A 13,751-nucleotide genomic window follows, 5' to 3' on the forward strand; every position below is an offset into this window, starting at 1 on the left:
AAACCAGGGCTGAGTGTGCCTGCCGAGGGTCTCAGCCTCCCCAGAGCTTTCTCCTGCTCCTCATCCCCGTGATTCCCAGAGCTCCACTGAAGGTTTGGTGTCCCCTGTGCAGGGCTGGCCTACTGCAGACACCTGTCCACGGTGAGAACTCACCTGTCAGCACTGGTCAACCACAGCATCGTGTCCCCCGATGTCCCCTGCAGYGCCAGCGCCGGGCTCACCGTGGACATCTGGCACCAATACCTGCAGGACAGCTCGGTAGGGCCATGCCCTGGGGACATGGGGACAGCAGGGCGGGGGTGGCCGAGGTCTGGGTGCTCAGGGATGGCACAGCCGGGCTGGGGACACTCTGACACTCAAGGTGCTGGCTGTGGCCGTGCCCTGAGCCCAGCTCTTCCCGCAGAGTTACGAGGACCAGGAGCTGCTGCGGCTGATCTACTACGGYGGGATCCAGCACGAGATCAGGAAGGCAGTGTGGCCCTTCCTGCTGGGCCATTACCAGTTTGGGATGACGGAGGCAGAGAGGAAAGAGGTCAGTGAGGGTGGTGCTGCTGTGGTGTGGTCACTGGTGTGGACACCCAGTGACCCCGCTGAGCCTTGTGTCCACTCTGGACTGGGCTGTGGGTGGCAGTGGGACAAACACTTGGAGCAGCAGGAATTGATAGGGCCAAGCTCAACGCTGGCCTGTGTAGTGTCCAGTGCCTTGTGCACCTTGGGAGGGCAGGGAGGACATGGATGAGCTTTTTTCCATCCAAATTTTGGCCCTGTTTTATGGGTCAGGCGCTGTGCAGGGTGAGGRTGGCTGTGAGAACCCAGCCACAGTTCTCACAAACGGGCACCTCTCTGTGTGGGGCTGTTTGGGGTGCAGAAGGGGCTGGTTTGGGGCTCTCTAGGGACAGCCATTGCCATTCCCTGTCCCCTCCATGTCCCAGGCTGACGAGCAGACCCGGGCRTGCTACGAGCACACGATGGCCGAGTGGCTGGGCTGCGAGGCCATCGTCCGGCAGCGCGAGAAGGAGTCCCACGCCGCCGCCCTGGCCAAGTGCTCCTCGGGGGCCAGCCTGGACTCCCACATCCAGAGGATGATGCACAGGGACTCGACCATCAGCAACGAGGTGAGGGCCCCAGGACAGGGCTGTGCCCACCCAGAGTCCATGGGGTATGGAGACACATACTCCTTCCCTGAGCTGTGCCCACCTCTGTGTCCTGTTCCTCTGTGGAAGTGAGATACTCACTGCCCTATGCACTCCTGGGATTATCAGGATTAGCTCTATGAAAGGGGGTTTGAAGTAGAGGAGGGGAAGAAGAGGACATTCCTGGCACTTCTCTGAAGCAGGGCACTGGGCTTCCTGGYTCACTTTTCCAGCATGGAAGAAGCCTCAGTGCACCCTCAGTACACCGTGTCATCCATGGGGACACCCAGCAGGGCTGCCTGGCTTTTAGCAACACAGTGAGGAGCGAAATCCACAGCCCAAACAAAAGGGTGTGGAGGGAAAAGTCTGGGAAAGAAAAAGCAGTGCTGGGAACAGAGTGCACAGGGTGCTTCTGTGAGAGTTTTGTCCTTGGAGGAGAAGGGCCCAGTGTGGCAGAGCATTCCCTGACCTCAGGCTGCTGCCCCAGAGGCCAGGGGAGGTGAGGCTTGATCTGCTTCCCCCTGGCAAGTTTGTGTGGGTTCTTTGAGCTCAGCCCCACTCCTGCAGGTCACGGGAGGGAGAGCTGCAGGGAAGGCAGGTCTGAGCCTGGGGCAGGGTGGGACTGGGCAATGCAGCTCTCAGRGTGAGCAGAGGCACTGCTGGAACCCCGGGAATCATTCCCATCCCCTCAGCATCTCCACTGTGGCTCTTCCTTTGCACCCACATGTGCCTGTTCTGGATCACTCAGCTGGCAGAGTTGAACACACGCAAAGTTTTCCTCTTTTCTCATTTCAACCTGAAATTTCCTGTTTGAAGTGCTCCCACGGTAATGGAGGAAAGCTGTCGCCCTTCCTCTCTCCACCAGAGCCCTGCCCAGCAAACACCCACAATACAGGGGTGGGGACAACTCCTGCTGTTCTGAACGTGCTGAATTTTCTCAAAATCCTTCTGTTTGTGTGTGATGTCAGGACCTCTGCTCAGTTAATGGGGAGAATTTGATCCCATTGAGGGKTGGTTGCTCAGAGAGAGCCAGAGGAGCTGAGGACGGAGCTGGTGCCTGCAAAGCCCAGCCCTCCCCTCTGTGCTTCAGCTGGAAGCCAGAACAGGGTGCTCGTGACTTTGAGAGGAGCTGCTTCCACTGAGTCTGGCTCAAAACATCAATATTTGTCCTTGAAGAAAAGGAAAAAAGCACGAATCTGCTTGGAGGGACTGTTTTATAGCCTGACTTCATCGTTTATGTAAACTGAGCTGGGCTGAGCTGCGTTGCTGCCAAATTAGGACAGAGATTTGTGGAAATTTGCACTCTGGGGAGGCAGTGTGGCCTCTGTGCAGGCCAGAGGGAAGCAGCTCCTTCAGACCTGTCACACAGCACTCCAACAAGTGCACTGGCTTGGGATTTGGGCATTGTCACCTTGCCAGCAGTGTCAGKGGCTGAGGCAGGGCACTGTGCTGAACGACAGGAACATCCTCCATGGCTCAAATATGAGCAATTCACTGGATGCAATTCATTTCTGCTTGTTCTTCACCTGCAKAARTGTCACCTCTGCTTGAMCTYYCTCACCCCAACCCTTTTCCTTTTMTTTYCCCCTGYCCTTTTCCCTGTCCCCTGCAGTCCTCGCAGAGCTGCAGCTCCGGYCGGCAGAACCACGCCCGGCTGCAGAGTGACTCCAGCTCCAGCACCCAGGTGAGCACCTTGGCCCTCTTTTCCTTGTCCCCACGGCTCTGCCCTGGCTTGGGCTGACCCCTCGCCACAACCATGATGATTTCTGGCAAACAAAACCAGCGCTGGAAGAGGTTAACAAGTCTCCTACTTGCTTTGGGGTGGCTAATGTCAGAACAGCGCTCTGCTCGTGGTGGTGAGTGTTCACTGCCTGCTCTGCCCCATGGCCTCACACCTGGAGAGCTGTGGCTGCTCCCTCTGTTTTGTGCCCAGTGCTGAAATTTCTGCCCAATATATAATGCCAAACAAAGCCAAAAGTTCTTTGGAGCGGGGATTTGTGGGCTTGGACCTGTGCGAATGACCAAGCGCTGTCTCAAATCCAGGGAGAGGAAGCTCAAGGGGGATTTTCCTCCCTCTCCACTGGGAACATGGGCACAATGARTACACAGCTCTTGGGGACGTAGTGCTCGTGTTCCTAACATTTGCTGAATGCCTGTGATGTCTTCCCACTTGCCCTTTGCAGGTGTTTGAATCTGTGGACGAGGTGGAACAGACTGAAGTCGATGCTCAGCTGGAAGATGGCAAACAAAGCAAGGTCCCCAACGGGACGGTTCCCAACGGCACGTGTTCCCCTGATTCCGGGCACCCCTCCTCCCAAAACTTCTCCATCACGTCGGGGTTCTCGGAGCGCAGCTTCAGCAACGAGGACAGCGCCCTGGAAACCACCAAATCCTCCTCCAGCTCCCAGGGAAAAGCTGCAGGGTCTGATGTGCCAGCCCTGCCAGACACAGACAGTGCCCAGCAGGAGAAGCTGCAAGGCCAGGACAGCCTGGAAGGTGAATTCCTCACCGGTGGAAGTGTGGATTTTGTCCCCGTGGGTGAGGGCTCGGCGGGGCTGCTGCGTGACAGTGACACCGTGGCCCTGACGGTGGTGGAGAGCTGGGCAGACAGCGAGGCTGAGAAGCAGAGCCTGGTGGAGAGCGAGGACAACCTGTCCGAGGAGCCGGAGATGGAGAGTCTGTACCCGCAGCTGGACTCTCTGACCGTCACTGATCTGACCAGCGGAGAGCCAGCTGCTCTCTCCTCCACGGGTGTCACCTACTCTGTAAGTACAGACTGGCCCAGGGGGGTTCCTTCCTGGCTGCCTCMTGGAATCCCAGAGTGGTTGGGGTGGGAAGGACCCTCTGGAGATCATCCAGTCCAACCCCATGCCAAGGCAGGGTCACCCAGAGCAGGATTGCATCCAGGTGGGTTTGGGATGTCTSCAGAGAGGGAGACCCCACACCTTCCCTGGGCAGCTGTTCCACTGCTCTACCAGCCTCCATGGGAAGTTCTTCCTCGTGTTGAGGTGGAACTTTTGTGTCAGTTTATGGCCACTGCTCCTTGTCCTGTCACTGGACACCACTGAAAAGAATCTGGCACTATGCTTTTGGCACACGATTTGAGATATTTTTAGGGATTCATGAGATTCCTTCTCAGTCCCTTCTCAAAACTGATCAGGCCTAGCTCCTGCTATCTCTCCTCATCACAGAGATGCTCCAGACCCCAAATAATCCCTGTGGCCTCTCCAGCAGCTCCTTGTCCTTCCTGAGCTGTGGAGCCCAGAATGGAACACCACACTCSAGATGTGCCTCACTCATGGGGCCAAGTGGAGGGGAGGATTTACCTGCATTTACCCAGCGCTGATCCCACAGTCGGGTTTGGAGGGGCTCCCACCTCCCACCCAAACTCTGCCCTGTCACTCCATCACCCTCACCACTCTCTCCCGGCTTTTCACTGGAAAACAAATCAACTCTGCTCTTGTTTTGGGCAGCCAGAGCTGCTGGACATGTACACRGTGAACCTGCACCGCATCGAGAAGGACGTGCAGCGCTGTGACCGCAACTACTGGTACTTCACCCCTGCCAACCTGGAGAAACTCCGCAATGTCATGTGCAGGTGGGGGCTGCAGGGGCTTCCTGGGGTTCATCTGCAGGCTGGAGCCTCAAATTTTTGGTTACTGSGTTTTGCTGCTTGCCATCCTCCCCCAAATCCCCTCATCATCCCAGCACTGGGAGCTCCAAGGACGTGGCGGTTCCTGAGGTGTCCGTCTGTCCTTCTCCATCACTRCCCTGTCCTGGGGTTTTGGCCAAGGCAGAGGCTCCCTGGGCTGCCCAGGAACCCAGTGCAGCCCGGCTGCTTTCTGGAGWATGCCTGGAAAATGTTTTAATGAGGATCAGCCCACAGASCTGTAGTGCTAATGAGAAAGTGCCYGAAGCACCRGAATGGTTTGTGCTTGCCCAAAATCCCAGGAGAGAGCCAGACCTGGGTGCATTTCTGATTCCCTGTGACTCAGGGCTCGCCTAGTGACACTCACAGACTCAGACCAGCTCAGCTGCTGCCTCACAGGCAGCAAAGGATAAAATATTATTGCTCATCTTGCAAACATGAGGAGAAGCTGCTGTTCCATCAGTGCTGTCACCTCACCCGACAGCCAGAGCTGGAGATCTCTGCTGAGATTAGACCCTCAGATTTTGGAAAACCAGCAGGCGGGCTGGAAAAGATCATTCCCTTGTGCCAGCAGCAGGTCTGAGTCCTCTCCAAATGCATTTTGCCTTGCTACCAAATAAGGGAAGATATCCCTGCAAGGCTGGGTGCTTCCTGGGACACTGGGAATGGGAAGGCGAGGCTGGCGGAGAGAACCAAGAGGATGAATTGAGGGGGAAGGATGAGAATGAGAGATGAACAAATTCTGTCAGTCCCAATGACCCCATTGCATTGTGCTTTCCCATTTTGCTTTTCCCTGCACTGAYTTTTCCATGCAATGGCCATGGCACAGCCCTGGATTGACCCTGGACATGGCCATGGCAGGGTGTTGATCCATGACTTTGCMATGCATGCCTTACCTGGGAGTCACCACAAGAATTTAATCATTTCCAGCACAGGGATAATGGAATAAACTGGTGTGATTTAGCCCAGCATGCTGGGAAGGGAGACAGGACACAGGCAAAGGAGGTGGCAGGTGGTGGCATTCAGGTCCCAAGTCACCTCTCCTGCTCTCTCCCACAGCTACATCTGGCAGCACATTGAGATTGGCTACGTGCAGGGGATGTGTGACCTGCTGGCCCCTCTCCTGGTCATCCTGGATGATGGTGAGTGGGTGGCTCTGCTCTGCTTTCCCAGTCCCTTTATGGGGGGATCTGCTGGGGCCATGTGCCCATGGGGTGCTTGAAGCAGGATCCCATTTGTCTGTGATGTTGCCTGGCTCCAGGAGCCCACCCTGGGGCCAGGGGGGATTTTCTGGAGGGATGTGGCCGTGCAGCCCTGCAGGGATGTCTCTCCTCCCTGCACAGAGGCTCTGGCTTTCAGCTGCTTCACCGAGCTCATGAAGAGGATGAATCAGAACTTCCCCCACGGAGGAGCCATGGACACCCACTTTGCCAACATGAGGTCGCTGATCCAGGTGAGGGTTCCTCATCACTCCCAAGGGGGAAAGCTGGCTCTGGAGGGGCTGAGAGGGGGTTTCAGTGCTGGGAAGCAGGAGGGAGAGCAGGGGCTGTGAGGACAGCCTGGAGAGGTGTGTGCTAGGAAAGGGAGGGAGGAGCTGGTGCAGTGGGAGAGCGGTGGATGGAGGGAAGTAGGGAAGGGATGTGCCTTGTGTGTGCATTCCTGAGGTTCCTTTCACTTTTCTTGACAGATTCTGGACTCTGAGCTCTTYGAGCTGATGCACCAGAATGGGGATTACACTCATTTCTACTTCTGCTACCGATGGTTTCTCCTGGACTTCAAGAGAGGTGTGTGCTGAGACCACCCAGGGGTGGGGCAGGATCTGCTTCCAGGCTTCTCAGCAGCTTTAACCTTAACTTTGAATTCCTTTCCACTTTCCCCTGATGTCTGGCTGATTGTTCTGTCTAGATACAGAACCTGTTGTTCCTGAACTGCTGCTGAGCCTCTCCACAAGTGTGTCCTGGGGCCTTTGTAACCTGCTGTAGGGCAGAATATTTCTCCCTACAGATGCCTGATGTGCTGCTTCCAGCTGGAGCAGGTTCCCATGGGAAGGAAGCCCCCTTCTGTGAGCTCCATGGGGCAGGGTGCTGGGAGCGGAGGGGTAACTGCTGTTCTCTGCTCACAGAGCTGGTGTACGACGATGTCTTTGCTGTCTGGGAGACCATCTGGGCTGCTGCTCGTGTCTCCTCCGCTCACTACGTGCTCTTCATAGCCCTGGCCCTGGTGGAGATGTACCGGGACATCATCCTGGAGAACAACATGGATTTTACAGACATCATCAAGTTTTTCAATGGTACAGCTCRTGCTCTGTCGGGATGAGTTTGGGGCAGCTGTGGGCAGTGACATCTGRGCAGAAATGTGTAACACACCCAGAGATCTGAGGGATTTGGTGKGGCTGGAATCACCTTCTCTCCTCAGCAGCAGCCAAGCTGGATGTGTTGAAGGGAGCTGAGGGTTGGGCTTTGCTCCATGCTGCTGTCCCCATCCCGAGGGGCTGGTTCAGGGTGGCTCTCCAGAGCCAGGGGAGGTTGGCAGCAGGGCTGGGGACTGCCCAGGTGTGACCTGACCGGTGCCTCTGTCTTGCAGAAATGGCCGAGCGCCACAACACCAAACAGATCCTGAAGCTGGCTCGGGACCTGGTCTATAAAGTGCAGACTCTGATCGAGAACAAATGAAGGAGCCGGGGCAGACGGGGCACCCCAAGAGCCGGGACTCCCCTCCGATGCTTCCTCCCTTCTCCTGTTTCTCCAAGTGCCACCCCTGTGGGACTCAGGGGGTGGGACACGTGCTGCCATGTGAGCTGGGAGTGCCCTGGGCTCAGCACAGGTCCCTGCTCAGCCCTTCTGCAGTGACTGAACCAAAGATCCCTCCAGGTTTGTTCCTGTGCGGGGAGCAGGACCAGGCAGTGGCTTCCTGGTCTTGGAGGGGCAGCAGCTGCTGTGGCCACCAAAACTGCCCAGGCATTGCCTCATCCCAGGGTGGAGCTCGGGGGCTGGAGGAGCAGGGCTGGGTGATGCAGAGGGAAAGCTCCTTCCTTGGAAAGTTGCTTCCTTGGGCAGCCCTTGCCTGTGGTGTGGGAAGGCAGCCAGCCCTGCAGGGATGCTGYCAGTTCTCAGCTTCTCACCAACACAACGAGGTTCTGCCAGGAACAGGGGGGGGCTTTGATCACAGAAATTCCTCTTTTGATCTTGTCCTGTGATGCATTGCATCCCCGTCAGTATTTTGTTTTTTTTTGGGCTCTTGTTTTCTCCCTGAAATTTTCCATTGTTCCTACAATATCTGAGCACACAAGAGCTTCATCTCGGGATGGATTTTCAGAACAGCTCCAAATTCAGCATTGGGGTTATTTTTCAAAATCCAGCCTCTGTAATGTTCTCTGAATGCTGGGAAATCTGGTCCTGACCTCCTCTGGGAACTCCAGGCTGGAGGTTTCCTTACCTGCCTTACTCTAGCTGCTCATGGTAGGAGTCTCTTCATTGTTCCTTTGAGCTTCTGTGAGGGGAGAACTCCTCAGAAGGCAAGTCAGAGCTCCTGATCATCCTGATTTTCCCTCTGACAGTCACTCAACAGCTCAAAYGATCCCCTTGGTGCCCAGGTGGTTTTCTCATATGCTTCAGGGCTGGCTGTTGAGTCCCCTAAACCCACTGAGCATCTCCAGTTAGATCTYGGTGGGCTTCTCCCACAGGCCTGTGAGAGGAGAATTGCCCGAGGTCCCTGAGTGGTCTTTGCTTTGGGAAAATGTGTGGCCACTTTTCCTGCAGTGGCTCCAGAGGCACAGCCTGGATCCCACTGCATGAAGTGCCTCTCCAGCTGCTGTGTCCCACACAGGCTGCCCCGCAGAGGCTCCAGAGTCATTTTTCAACTCAGGTATAAAAAATTGCAGGAAAAGGAGAGGGGTGGGTGGATGGAGAGTCCAGCCCAGCTGGGGAGGGCAGTGCTGAGGGCGCTGGGTTGGACCTCTCTTAAAAGGGAGTTTTCTCTCAAGTTTTGCTGCAAAAATTTGTGTTCCCCCTTGGTGCAATGTGTGCTGTGTGTGTGCTCTCCTCTGGCCCTGCTCCTGCCTTGCTGCTGGAGYGCTCCCATGGGAGGGAAAGGGGCCCTTCCTTCTCCTGTGGAACGTCTCTCTGTGCTGGTTTGTGTTGGCTCGTGGCACGTGTCAGATGTTGCTGGTGGAAAAAAGGTGATTGTCAATCTGCACCAGAAAAAAACTACTGCTTCGGGGAAGGTCTGAGGAGCGTGGTGGAGTGGCTGGCTGTTCCTGAGCAAAGCAGCACTTTCTGTGGTGCATCCTGAACCCTTTGGGGAAGGGGCTGGGGCAAGGGAGAGCAATGATTTACTCCTCATAATCCCAACAGATATCTGGGACAAGAATCTGGGAAATTCCTCAAAGCAGGAAAACCCCAAAGGGTGCTGGGCTGGAGCAGCACAGCAAACAACTTGAGATCTGCCAGTTCCTCTGAGAATTTTTCATCTTTCCACCACGCAGAGCAAAAAGCTCGTGTCCTCCTTCCTTCCCAGGCTGCTCCTGTTCCCTCAAGGTTCTAGGACAGGTCTGTGTCACCTCTCTAGAGGGAAAGGGAAGGGCTGTTTCCTCCCCTTCCTGAGGGACAGGGACCCACAGGTCAYCTGAAACACTCTCTGACCAAGCAACGTCGCCGACACGTAACCTTTCAAGCTTCTTTCCTTGGTTTTTAAACAAAAACAGCCAAGAAATTCTGCACAATATTTGCTGTCTGTATTAACTGAGAGTGTCTTTGGGCCGCTCAATAGCAGTGTTTTTTGAATAATTTCTTGGGGTGGGGGAAAAAAGTATTTATTTATTGATTGTACCTGACTGTGTGTCCTTGTGTGCTGGCGTGTGAGTGCGCGCTGTTGTGCAAATGGAGATAGAAATTTTCAATGTTATTTACGATATCTTGTAAATGTTTACCAGAGAATCGTGTCTATATATAATATATATACAGCATAGAGAGAAAATATGTGAACTAAGTGGGTTATTTTTTGAGGGGTGGGGGGGAGTGAGAAATTTTTTGCTTCTGAGAACTGTGTGGTTTCTATAGCACCTGTTCCATGATGTGCCAATCTGTCCCTGTGCCGGGAGAGTTGTTCTGGTGGGGCAACAGGAAGCTCAGGGCAGAGCCACAGTCACAAACTCAGTTTGGCTTCATCTCAGTTCWGACTTGAGGACTGGACAACAGGAAAAAAAAAAAAGGAGGGAAAGATAATATAAAAACTTTGTTTCAGTTGTGTTGCTTGTGCTGTGCAGGGTTTTGTGCCTTGTCCGGGGATTTGCTGGTTGAGGATAGTTGTGGAGTTCAGGCTTGGTTGGGTTGCAAAGAAACCCAACTTTGGATAGTCCAAAGAAYGTGGTCTGTCATTTAATTTGGGACTTAAAGCTTTCTCTTTTGGGGGTAGAGTGGGGATGGATTGTGCCTGGCCCACTCCAGGCCAGCCCAGCCCTGCCATGGGCACAACCCCAAACACAGCTCCACCCCAGCTCCTGAAAGCATCAGGAGAACCATCTGCTCCCAAAAATTCTGAGTCTGGACATGGAGTCCAGCTGTGTGTTCCTGGGAGATCAGAAACAAGCCCTGCATTCTGCCCCTGACCCAGCTGTGTTTTGGGCATCTTTTCAAAGTGTCTTGAGCTCCCCAGGGCAGGTTCTTGTGCTTGTGGACACCCCCAGTGAGGCACCACCAGGAGCCYGGGGCTCTCTTTGATGGCTGAAAGCTGCTAAGAAGCTGAAAARCAAATATTTTGCTGTGCAGCTGTTTGTGGGTCTTCTCTGGCCTCTCCTGCCTGGCTCTGCCCCGCTGCTGCATCCCCATGAGACAAAGCCTTGTTCTGGAATCCTGGCAGTGAGAAATGTRGCTGTGGAAGCCAGCGGGGATCTCTCCCAGCTGTGCAGCCAAGGATGGCGTGTTTGCCACGCAGGAGAGGCCAGTCACCAGGGAATGCTTGTCCTTATAAAGTAATCTTGTCTGGAATGGCTCATTGCAGCAGCTCTGCAGCTGAAATTGCCCCCATAATGGCACTAGGACTATTTTGTTGTTGGCTCTGTGGGACTAGGGACTGGAGCTCTGTGCCTTAAACTGACAGAAGGCAGGGTTAGATTRGATTTTAGGAAGAAGTTCTTCACTATAAGACCCTGGCTCAGGCTGCCCAGAGAAGCTGTGGCTGCTCCTGGATCTCTGGAAGTGTCCAAGGGCAGGTTGGACAGGGCTTGGAGCAGCCTGGGCTAGTGGAAGGTGTCCCTGCCCATGGCAGGGGGTGGGACTAAGTGGTCTCTAATTTTCTTTCCAACCCCAACCATTCTGTGACTCCACAATTTCTGAGGAGACCGCTGCATTCTCCCCTGGGTGCAGCAAGGGTTGAACCCCACGTGCTGCCAGCCCATGTTCCCTGCTCCAGTCACTCCAGAGCTGAGAGTGAAGGATGGGCTCCMTGGGCTGAGAGTTCAGCTCCCATCACACCCTCACTGAGCACCCATATTGCTGTGGGGTTTGGGGTTTGTCTCATGTTCAAGCTGCTGAGCTCAGATAATCTTCAGTGTGTGTAAATCCTCTGAGTGTTTGTGTCCTGGCCCCGTGTTCCCCTGAGGGAGTGACAAATGGATTCTYTTCCTGCATTTGAGCTTCCTGCTCRTGCAACCTTCCAAYGAGCTCCTGGTACCCATCTCTTTTGGTGTCACCTGTGCAGACCCTTTAAAAATTGTGTTTGTTCCTAAATATGTGGTTTTTCTAGGAGTTTTTCTCTTGCTGTGTTGAGTCTCTGAGTCGTTTTGATGTGAATGTTTTTCATAAAGACTGAGATGGTTTTTTGTGTGGGAATTTGTTGCTGATTCCCTGTCCTGCTCTCATCTGGCCTCTGGTTTGGTGAACATCCCTTAACTCATCCAAATGCACCTTCTAGTGCAACGTGAGCCAGCACTGGAACTGCAGGTTGGCAGGTAAAAACAAGGCTGAGAGATGGAACTGTTGAACAGGTGGGTGGGGATCACAGATCTCATCCCAAAATCCCACCCTGGAGACAGAAGCCTTGTGGCCAAGAGCAGTTCTTCTTATTCTTTGTTTTTTATTTATTTGTTACTTTCTTTGTTGGGCTATTTTCCCTCTTTCTCAGTTTATTCTGCCCTGRGAGCTGCTGTGGCCCCATGTGCCTCTGACCAGGGATGKGACCAGTTTTGGGATTCTCATCACCTAAGTTTGCTTTTGAAATATCTTATAATATTTAAATCACTGTTCTCTGCAGGCACTGCTGTTGCCAGTGGGAGCCTCAGATCAGTAAGACCAAAATGATGGCCATGTTGTCAAAACCTCTTCTTTCTCATTCCATTTGGGAATTTCCCTGAGTGCTGAGCAGTTCTGGACTTGTCTTCAGCACTTTATTGTCAYATGAGCACAAACTTGATAGAGCACAATGTAGGGATGGAGTCCCAACCCTTCCCAGCACTGTAGAAGGGTTGGAACTCACCAGAACCTGTCAAAAATTCCTATAAAACTTTTTCAGACTCCCTGAAGTGGAGCAAATGCCTCTGAATGTTCCTGCTGTTCCAGTAATCTCACTCAAGATCAGCATCCTCACTGCCCTGAATAATCAATATTTCACAGATTAAGGCATCTGAACTTTTGGGTGACACCACGTTTCTGTTCTCTGGTGGCCACGTGGGTCACAGCTGAGGCCATTGGTGCCATAGCCACACATTTCACACACCTCAGTGTGTGGATTCCTTCTCTACTTCACCCRAATCCTGAAATTCTCGGAGAATGTACACGGTTGGAATAGCCATGGAAGWCTTTTAATGTGTCTAATCTAATCTCTAATTTAATTTTAGCTTCATGATAAGCATATTCCACCTTCAATTCCCATTCAGCAGTTTAATRGCTTCCTTTTATAGATGGATTTTGCACATGGAGGCTGAGCAGAGCCCACGGATGGCGCTGCAGGGGACGGTCCCTTCTCCACGGTGGCTGTTGAGCCATCAGCAGTGGGACAGGACTGGGAACAAGGGCACTTTGCATCAGTGCTTTGATAACAAGAAAAAAGCACCATTTATCCTTTTTTTAAATGTATTTTTTTTAATTAATTAATGCTAAAATTTAAACTATGCACAAGATGTTAAATAYGTGGAAGTTTTAGGAATGGGTATGGCTTTGCTGCTAAAGATGATAAAGAATTGAAAATCCTGATCTTGGATAGTGTAAGATTAAAAATGTCATTGTTGTGACTACGTAAGATTGACTCAAATTCTCAGAAATTCAGGCTCTCTGGAGAGTGATTCCCAGAAGCCAGGGAAGAAACTGWTTTCCCAAACAGAATTAATGAAAAGCTTTGAAAATGCAACGTGGATGTAACCTCAGACCCACGATTGTCACTTCCCTTGTTCAAGGAATATTCTGGAGAGCTGGTCAGGGTGACAGGATGTGACAGCCATCGTGGGGGCTCTGTGGGACAGGGAATTACCCCTCAGGACAGGGATTTGAATGTATCTGGTGTCCTTGCATTAGACTTTTCTGTTGCCCTACACAGAATTGCTGCTTTTCTCTGTTGGATGCCATTTTGGTCTCTGGGAGTTGCTCGATCTGAGCTTMACGAGCACTTAACAGCTTTTAATCAATTTGTAGAAGTGCTGCTAATGTTCCTAGATTATCTGAATTCCACACTGTGGTATAATATCTGTTTTATATTATTTTATTCATGCTTTTGTTTTTTTTTAAATGTAAACTGTTCCTTATCGTTGTTCAGAAAGAAAAATTAAAGCTCTATTCTCTATGGTTAATGTCTCTTTTCAAWTCAATCAGATCCTGGTGGTTCTTTCTGGCTGGGAAGGCAGTGAAAGGGGATACCCTGAGCAGGGAGTGCCCAAAATGCTTTTTATTTCCACACTGCTCCCAGATCCCAGAGCTCTCTGCTGCTCTTGGTGAGTGTCCCCTGTCCTGGGGGCTCTGCTGTCACCTGGGCCCCTTTTTGCA

The 13,751-nt window shown here is 52.8% G+C and overlaps 1 protein-coding gene across 1 annotated transcript in view; it reads left to right on the plus strand.

Annotated features, from left to right (window-relative positions):
- The window catches only part of SGSM1 (small G protein signaling modulator 1), a 35,264-nt gene extending 21,776 nt beyond the window's left edge, over nt 1-13,488 (plus strand). Inside the window, exons 15-25 of the mRNA XM_057385120.1 lie at nt 113-258; nt 404-532; nt 933-1,115; nt 2,746-2,817; nt 3,317-3,898; nt 4,607-4,731; nt 5,842-5,924; nt 6,126-6,235; nt 6,470-6,566; nt 6,905-7,072; nt 7,366-13,488. Coding sequence (XP_057241103.1) covers nt 113-258; nt 404-532; nt 933-1,115; nt 2,746-2,817; nt 3,317-3,898; nt 4,607-4,731; nt 5,842-5,924; nt 6,126-6,235; nt 6,470-6,566; nt 6,905-7,072; nt 7,366-7,454 — 1,784 coding nt within the window. The 3' untranslated portion in view covers nt 7,455-13,488. The remainder of the gene's footprint in view (nt 1-112; nt 259-403; nt 533-932; nt 1,116-2,745; nt 2,818-3,316; nt 3,899-4,606; nt 4,732-5,841; nt 5,925-6,125; nt 6,236-6,469; nt 6,567-6,904; nt 7,073-7,365) is intronic.
- Nucleotides 13,489-13,751: the final 263 nt, after the last annotated feature.

This window comes from Malurus melanocephalus, unplaced genomic scaffold, assembly GCF_030028575.1.
Source record: "Malurus melanocephalus ecotype Western Australia unplaced genomic scaffold, MMel_1.1 scaffold_792, whole genome shotgun sequence".
NCBI lineage: Eukaryota > Metazoa > Chordata > Aves > Passeriformes > Maluridae > Malurus > Malurus melanocephalus.